The sequence below is a fragment of the Anopheles cruzii genome, chromosome 3 (assembly GCF_943734635.1).
Source record: "Anopheles cruzii chromosome 3, idAnoCruzAS_RS32_06, whole genome shotgun sequence".
In the NCBI taxonomy this organism is placed as follows: Eukaryota; Metazoa; Arthropoda; class Insecta; order Diptera; family Culicidae; genus Anopheles; species Anopheles cruzii.
Genome location: NC_069145.1, coordinates 6300754 through 6310057, shown reverse-complemented (window position 1 = coordinate 6310057; position 9304 = coordinate 6300754). Strand labels below are relative to the sequence as shown.

Genomic DNA, 9304 nt, shown 5'->3' with positions numbered 1-9304 from the left:
AACTTTGGTGGACATTAATCCTTTTCTGCATGTTTTAGCCCGCATCACCTCGGGTGCACCTCGCGTAATCCGCAGCGTGCAGCAAGGGTGCATCCTTAGGGCATTAATTAATAGTTTCCCGAAAGTCTTTTTTATCGATTATGTGCCAGTGGGCGTTTCTTAAGTTGTGTCACTAGGCAAATAAACAAGAAAAGGGGTGTGTGGACTAAACTGTGTAAAAGATAATTAAAGAAGCGTGTTAAAGTTGTTTATAACATTAATTACGCAGGCATGATGATCAGGTAATGCATGCTAATAAATGCTCGTAAAAGACGCACAACAAGAAACAAATCTTAACCTACAAAATCATGTATTTATTATTCAACATACTATTGCCCTAGTATATATTGCCCTATTCAACATACTAAGCAATACTATTGCCCTCCAACGTGTTAGAAGATTTTTCATTCCGTCACTGAAAGATTCTTCCAACTTTTCTCCTCTACTGATTACGTTTAAGGTCTCTCTTGAGTACAGGAAAAACACATTCTTAAGGCGAAACATCAGGTTCAGGTGTTGCAAGATTGTTGTTCAAAAAGTAAGTCAATAAGTTCCTTGTATACTTGTATACGAACTGTTTCCAACTGTTGATTAACTCGAGTTAATTATTGGATTGAGCCAGTGATTGTACGTCCGCTCCGTGTTTTGCCAACAATTAAGGCTTTCCCAGATTGGCAATCACGTAATTTAATTACCCATCAATTCACGTTAGACCGATTAACAGTATCATCACCATAAACGGCCTGCAAACGAAGATGAATCTCACTTGGTTTCGCTTTCTTAGCAGTTTGAAATTTACGTTGCGAAGCCATCCAGACACTACTCAAAACAAACTGTAGGAGTAGACAGAGATGTAGAGTCAAAATAGCCAAGCGCTACAAATGGACCTTAAATGCGCCATCAAAAGGCGAAGAGTTAATAAAAACATACATTTCTTCACGTATTAACGGGCCAATCTTACATTCTGTGTTTTGTGCATTCGCTGAAGCGTTTTTTCCGACACAAAAAACATAACAGAAAGAAATTCACCCTTTAACAGTATTTGTAATGTTGTGGATGTTTAAGTGAAATCGGGTAGAATTACCAGGATAGGAATGTTTCTGTTCGTCATGTTTTACAACTTGCAGGCAAATACGCCAAATTTAAATGATCAACACATAGGAAATCAAGATCAACATTATTTAAGTGTATTTACTGGTTTTGGTCTTCTATTTCAAGCTTCAGAAACGATCGATATTATTGAAAGTTCTTTCGTTTTTCGTTACTCTTTTAAAGTGACTTCTTCCTATCATATGTTCTAATGTATCTGTCTTTCAAAACAGCCCTGTGTTCATCATTGCAGCGCAACAATAGTGTTCTGCGAAGAGTAGTTTCCGATGTGTACCGGAAGCTGGCCGAACTACATAAATAAACTATCTTGCTACCCATCCGGCGAACGAATAGTTTCTGCTGGAATTCACCAGCCCAGCCAGATTCTACCCAGGCCCATGGACGTAAACAGTGTCTGATAACGGCACCGCCAGAGCGTTATCGATTTTATGTGAATAAACATAAATCCATCACATCCGCGCGCCGATCACGGATCGATCGCAACCGGTTTGCGAACCGCACACTTCCGCTGGCGTAGGATAAGAATGAACGAAATCGAATCCATATTTTCCGAAACTACGATGCCGCTCGGTACAGATTGAACGACAATCATCAGCATCTTCCACATCCACATTGGTGGTTCGATTTGTTCCTTCCCTCCAATTTTCATAACGTTCCTTATGCAAACAATGAAAGCTAGGGCATCAGTATTTTTGCCACTACTATGTACGTTTACTGTTTCATTTTATAAACACATGGTCCTGTGGTCAGTGCACTCTCACGCTTGGTGACAAACCCGTTTTCTACAATATTTAAAACAATTCTCTTTCTCGCGACGCAAGAACGACCGGTTGTTTCAACAACCGCGTTAAGGAAAACTAAAAGAAAAAGGGATGCCTCGAAAGACAGGGCTCGGGAAAACGTGGCTCGGGTCTCGCCATCTCCCTATCCATCATGGCCGGGCGAAGGTTGATAAATAGCGTTCGAAATTGACTTCCGGCCCTCTTTGCTTCACTCACGCGCAAATGTTAAACATTTTTCACCGCGACCGCCCCGGGATGTGGTGGTCATTTCGAAGAAGCAGCCCAAAAAGGGGAGCGTGGCCCTTGAAAAGTTTGCTGGCTTTTGCTCGGGCCAACTGACACGCGTTGGTGGCATAGCAAGACATCTTTAACCGCGTAAAGAAGCAACCGAATGGGGTGATAAGCTACACTGTTTACGGTGACGGTTCTTGGTTTGATGAAGATCTACGGACCTGGCTCGCAGCTCGCTAGTGCCGGCGATTGCGGTTAGGTACATTTACGGTAACGTAACATTGCGATACGGTAACTTCCACAAGGCAGGCTGTAAGTGAGGATTAGAAATTGTTCGAAATTCGCCATTAATTCATTGCGTTTCTATATTTTCTGCCTTGAAACCGTGTCTACAGCGAGTGTGCCAGAGATCACAGGGAATTTTGCTTCCATATGTGGTGTGTGTGCCAGTTCATGCCGACAAGTGGCGAGCACTCAAGTGCTCAGCTCGCTTGACCTACAAACCGTCGTCGGCGTGTGCACTTTTGTGAGGTTGTGAATTGTCATTCCGATCACCAGAACAGTTAGCAGACGACAGGCGTGCAGCCACCACTTCTATTGTGTCTTCCATATGTTTCCGTCTCCCCGCACCGAACCACACGTGGGCCAAAAAGGGTCCTGTTTTGCGCCGGGTGATTGTTATTAAATTAAGCTGACAGCCGCGCAGGACGGCACCACAATGCGTGGAGCGAGGGCTGCCGGGACGCTTAAGAAATGTAGGGCGTGAGCGGAACAATGCGCCAAGAGGCTGTCTCTCGAGGGCCGGCGCATCAAGTGACATCTCGACCCCACACCCACTCGAGGTCAGCACGGGTCTGTTCGCGAGTTGCCCAAGGACATCACCGCAATGGAAATGGAGCTGGCCTGCCTGTTGCTCCCAAAAAGAAACGAAACCGGGGGCGATGCGATGGGTGATATTAATCTTCCTCGCGAAGGTGTCGCCCGGGTGTCCTTGTGTTTGCGTGCCGCGTATTATGGCCATTAACGCTTCCGGCCACCCCGGTCCGGTCGCTGGTTTCCGGTGGCCTAAATTCGCTCCGGGCTGCGGGAAGGTTAATAACAAACGTCGCAAAAACCGATGGCACATCGGCGATGAGGTCGCATCCACAACAACAGCCACTTGAGCAGCCGATCGTCAGCCAGCCAGATGCAGATTTTCACGGTGGCCACCGCGGTTCGTTTGCCATCTTCGGCTGCTCGGCACTGTATGCAGTGCATTTGAGTGCAGTTTTACTGCCTGATAAAGGCCACACAAACACACACACAGTGGGACGTAAAATTTATTTCCCATTCTCCGGGAGTCATCGCAGCAACCCCCACGAGGCGGTCCGCGATTTTTGTGTCCCATTCCTCTCAACGGCGGACACATTATTTATGACACTTGCAGCGCATATAAATGGATATTACTCTGGCGCCTGCGTTCGTGTGGTTTGTTACTGATGACAGCAACGGGGCATTATAAGCTTGGTCTAGAGAGGTAATAACGACACACCGAAAAGGTATCAGGTTGAGTGTGGGCCGGCAGGAAAAATGAATCCACTGAATCCTGCACAGTCCACCGAAAACATTATGTCCACCGATAAGAAGCGGATTGTCGGACGTCAGCTACGCACCGACCGCACGAAACGGATGCAATAATATGCCGATAGTGCCGGCGTGCCGAAGCTAATACAACACCGATAAGGGCCGAAAATCTGGGCCAAAATCAAAATGAGACAAGAAACCATAAAACCATAAAATGGCACACGGAATTCAATCAAACGGCGTGCTCCACGGGCCACGTTCGTCACAGCTACCGTGTGAATGGTCCCCGATGTGGCTTTTAGTGCCACTTTTTTATCTTCACCACGGTCTGCGGTCCCTGATTTGCGTCTATGAAAACAAAATCAAAATTTGGACACAAGTGCGTGCGACAGCGAGAGAGACCGCGGGCCACGAAACGCAACGAAGTGTTGATGACGTCATCCGCGAATGCGATTAGCCGGGCGAACGAAGCTTCGGCAGAAAGTGCCGTATCTTCTGGGAAGATGAATAGGCAAAAGCTTGCCATCGGGCTCGGGCTCGATTTAATTGAATTCCGTCCGACGGGGGTGCTGCGTGGGTTGTGTGTGGCTTTTTTTTTGGATCGGCCGTACGGAACACACTTTTGGAGGATATCTTTGTTCCCTTCATTCAAATCAGGTATCCGAAGGCTCCGCCTTCTTCGATGGGAGATTTCGAGGATGTCGCGCAGTGGCAATAAATCTTTTTCACCGCCAGCAAGAAACCTGTTGATTCGCTTTGCACAACACTAAAATTTAACATGCTAATAATACACCGGTTGTAGGTAAAGATACTACATTTCTCAAAGAGCACCTATCACCGTTAGTTTGTGCTATCAGAGTTTGTAAAAATATCATAACAGAGATGAAATTCTCAAATAAATGAAACTTGTTCACATACTACAAACAGTAACAAATCAGCAACAAGTGTTAATTTAATGCCTGACTTGAAAAACCATTATTGAAAATAAGCCAAATCGAAGGGAATCCGCGAAACGCTATTCACCACGAATATTCACCACTCAGCGGTGCGGTTTTAGCATGGACACACCCAAGTGCTTTTCTGCAAGCGTTTCAAACGAAAGTTAGAAGCGTTTCTAAATTTTCCAAACTCCGGCGTGAAGTTGTTTTACAGTTTTAGGTTAAATAACAACAAAATTAATACCATCACGTATTTGAATACTTTGAATTTTACATTAAGACTATTTAAGGATTAAAATCAGTTAATACAATTCTCTCTCTTATACTCTCCACATATTCTCAAGTACTAAAGCTATCTTTTGACTAACTTTGCATTTTAGTTCTTAAAGTCAGGCGAAATATTTGCCATTACTTCATTTGCCTTTTCGCACGTTCCGAAGCACTTAACGGCACGGCTAACAATGTGGTGAAGCATAACAAAACAAAAACAAAAACCACACCAAAACGAGCACAGCGGCCAGTTCACGAACACATTTGCATGTGGCGCATCGCAAACGGGTGAGAAGCTCCCGGGTCCCACGGAGCGCTACTTAGACGAAAGATCGTACACGCTTCATGCGTTAGCCACCCAAAGCCAAGCCAGGTTCAGGCGCGTTCAGGCGATTTGCAATGACCCACATTTTCAAGGTGGCACATATTAAAGGGCAAGGTGGTAAACCGGGTAAAAGAGAATGTGCCAACCGGTGGCAACCAGTGGGCTGCCAGGCTGGCTGGCTGGCTGGCTGGTGCGGCGATCGTGCGCTGGGCTTGGTGGGCCAGCGAAAGAATCCGTACCAACACCGTCAACGGCGCGACAGGTTCGAGCTTTTTCGCTCCGAGCCCACGGCACCACGGCATTCCCGAACCGAGCGTTGACCCCGCGCGCGTACGGCAGGCGAAGTTAACCCGTCATTCTCTTTTGGGGCGGGATCTCGGCTGCACGCCGAGCTGAACGGATGGCGAGTCCCGCACACTGATTTATGGTTGACAAGCGATTCGCATCAAAATAATTTATCTTCCACCCGCTTATCATTAATATTCAATGTTTAATTCAATGTAATCTTACAAGAATTAATGTAATGTAATGAAAATATGAAACACAATAGCAAACAGAGCGTGTCCATTGCCGAATGTTGATTCAAAGAGAAATTTCGTAGCCGACATTAGTTTACTAGAGCTTACTAGAGAATTTACCGAAAATAAAGAACACATTCTGTTTCTACGTGCACCAATGCCACGTGTCTGTTCTTTTCCGGTGCACCTCGCGAACGCCCCATGGTTCGTTAATGCTCTCGTGGAACGGTTTTTGCATACCGTTCTCCATTGAAACGGACCGGTTCGCGGTGGCACATGCGGTCCGTGGTTCACTTTTACCGGCAAGCGGCGGCTTCCAAGAACTCGAAAGCCAACGAAACCAGAACCACCCAAAAAGCTGCGCTGCCCACAGCAACATCAGCGTCGTTCACCGTCGCGTCGTTGCCTCTCAATGACATTCGCCATCGCCGAGAATGGACGATCAGGTGAAATGCTTCGCGAGCTGCACCGGAACCACCGGCTCCGGGTGTGAATGTCGGCCACGCCGAACAGGTGATTTCGGTGGCCCTCTTACCCACACACACGCATGGAGCGAAGGGCAAACAGCCGGCCCGATCGAAAGACTTAAACGGCCGGCTTGAAGCGTACAAGCGACGAACCCGATCGGTGTTCGGCGACGGCGATTCTGTAGAACTCGCTGTCGGCAGCTGTCTAACAGCAATCTAGCCGACCGGTCGGTCGGCGAGATGGTCTGCGCCCCCGGCGAAAGCGCCCTCCCCCTTGCGGCCGTGCAGAATAGCCTCGCTGCACAAAGCGTTTTTCTAACGGCCGGGCCTTCGAGTGGCCATGTACCGCTACTCCCGCGGGTCTGGCTCCCTGTGGCTCGACTGGTTGGTGGGCCAACCAGCGCCCGACACGATCGCGTGTGCTGGTGTGCGTTTCTCTCGCCGTGCTTGCCGTTCTACCCAGCAGCAGCAGCAGCAGCATCGCCAGCTGCACGGGGAGAGATGCTGTTGCGGCCCGGCCCGTGGCGATGTTTTCGTGAATGTTCGTTCGCTGGCATCCAAAGGCGTCCACCTTTGGGGCCAAATCCGAACGAAGCGAGTCGCGAGGCGAATCGGGTCGAAGATCGAGCCCGAAACGGATCGGGCCACCTTGCGCGTATGGGCGCGCGCGCACGGGCGCGCCCGCAAACATGGACCGAACGGGACAGTCGACGCGACCGCTGGTTGCATAAGACTTTCCAGCTCCAGCTGGTTCGGCCGCAGGTTTCCGCGCAGGCCAGCATCTCCGCCAGCTACGCGTATAGTGTGTATGTGTCGTTAGGGACCGGTGTGGGTGTGGTGTATAGGGCAAGTGAAAAGGGGCGCCCGATGCCCGATTCCGCGCGCCAACATGTCGATGAATCCGTGCAAGAATGGTGACCGGGAGAAGGATCAGAACAACAACTTCGTCAACTCGACCGCACACGGGGGCGCCGGGGTCGACCGGGAAGGGCGGGCCCGTCGGGCCGCTGCCCGCTCGGCGGTCGGCGAGGAAGGCTCCCATCATCAGCACCAACAGCAGCTGACACGCACCGGTGACACTCGAAGGGATCAGCACAATGGCTGCTATCAGCATGGCCAGCAGCGCGATCACCAGCGATCACCGGCTGGCCGAGCAACAGGCGGTGCCGGTGGTGGTGGTGCAACGGGTGGGGCAGCGGGACCTCAGGTGACCGCCAAAGTGATGTGGGGCAATGTCAGTGCCATCAAGGAGCTGCGCGATAAGGAGCAGAGCGATCGACAGTACGGTACCCGGGCCGCCGGGCGTCGTCAGTGAGTCGGTCGTCAATAGTATCGATTCCGTTACATGTGCGGGTGGTCGGTGACACAAGCCGCCCCCTCCCACACCCCAGCAATGCCCTCGGAAAACTCGCCCTCAACGCTAAGCACTGTGTGATATTTGTATTTTTTAAACAAGAAGAATATTTGCTAAACAAGAAACAGAACACCCTCACCCAGGACGGAACATTTTCCCGTGGACCCCGGGGGGCGATTTTGCCCGCGTGTGTGTGTGTGTGTGTGTGTGAGAGGGTTGTGGTAGCGAGAAAGTAATTGCCCTGGCGGCTGACAAGCTGACCTTAGGCGGGCTCAGCATCCACCTGATCGCACCTGATCATCGCCCCACTGGCACCAACTGTCAAAGAAAGGAACGAAGCACGCACACACACTACGACAGCGACAGCGGTGGCATGTGAAGAGGTGAGTTTGCGGTTTTCGTCGCGCACCAACACAACCAACCTCCAACCAGCAGCCGCTTTGGGCGTTGGGACCACAAAAAACGGCAGCCAAATGTAGGTCACCGACCAGGTTCTAGGAATTGTGTTGAATTTAATGGAATTTCTTTCGCATTTACGTGTCTGCAATTCGAGTTGAGAGTTGACGGATCACTTAGAGATCCACATTTTGTTTAAAATATTTAAATGTTAAAAAAAGCTTTCTTTTGATATAATGATGCTCTGATCGCCAGTTAAAACTTTTCAATAAAATCGCAAAATGAACTCTTGCCAAAAATAGCTCGCCTCGCGGGTCTGGAGCCCTACGAACGGAAGACTCACGTCTGTCGCCGCCCATGGCTGTGGCGACGAAGATAGAAAGCAGCGATAAACGCGCCCAGTTGTAACCCCGGGTTCGAACTTGAAATTGCCACCGACAACACCACCACCAGCAGAAAACGGCAATCTTCCTAACGGCGCACGGCCTGCGGCGAGGGCTGCTCAGCCCGGGACACAAACCGGGTCGCACGATGATCGAGTGCCGTTGGAATATTTAAAAAACGCTTCCAACAGAAACCCGCCCGACTCGCGTGACCAGCATCTGAAATCACTTTCTTTGACGACGTGTGGCCCCTATTCCGTGTGACATGTTGGCACAATCCGTTCGCGTGTTCTCGGCGCTGCTCGGCGCCTGGATTAAAAGGGACCATGAGGTGCTTCTGGGGCTAGCAAAAAGCAACAAGCGCGACGAGATGACATTCCGTGATGTCAAAATATACTTTGCCACCCGTCACAATTTCAAACAGGGGCCCGGGCACCCTTCTTTGTCCGCCATCGCAAGACGTGAGAAGGAAAGAAGTAATGAGCCATCGGACTGGGACAGGGACTACCTTCTTACGGGACACACACCCAAACAGGATTGGGAATCAATTGCTTCGCGATTGGCGCTTGAAGAGTGGGCCCCGGGCACAGCGGGAAGTCATGCAGTTATGATGATGACGATGATAAGCAAGATGCGGATGGTGACGGTTATGAGGGGGATGATCGCGCAAACGAAGGAGACATCCGCCAGGGAGTTGCTCGATTTAATGGGTCAGTCATTCCCGAGACTAAGTCAAGTTCAAACGCGACGCCAGAGCCACGATTCGCACGGTCTCTGCTCCGGTGTCGGCCGTGTGTCCGGGTTTTGGGTGGATTTTTCACCGAAACACAAGATATTCGGAAGGGATTTGGTGCTCTAGGTGCGGCCCGAAGTGAGTTGCAATATACCAGGGTTCGATTCGTAGTGTTAGAAATACATCTTGCCAGAT

General features: G+C 49.7%; 1 protein-coding gene across 1 annotated transcript; it reads left to right on the top strand.

Annotated features, from left to right (window-relative positions):
• The first annotated feature begins 7132 nt into the window (after positions 1-7132).
• On the top strand, positions 7133-7558 carry LOC128274176 (protein bunched, class 2/F/G isoform). Its single transcript, XM_053012284.1, has one exon. It carries the CDS (start codon positions 7133-7135, stop codon positions 7556-7558), a length of 426 nt encoding a protein of 141 aa, XP_052868244.1.
• The last annotated feature ends 1746 nt before the right edge of the window (positions 7559-9304 follow it).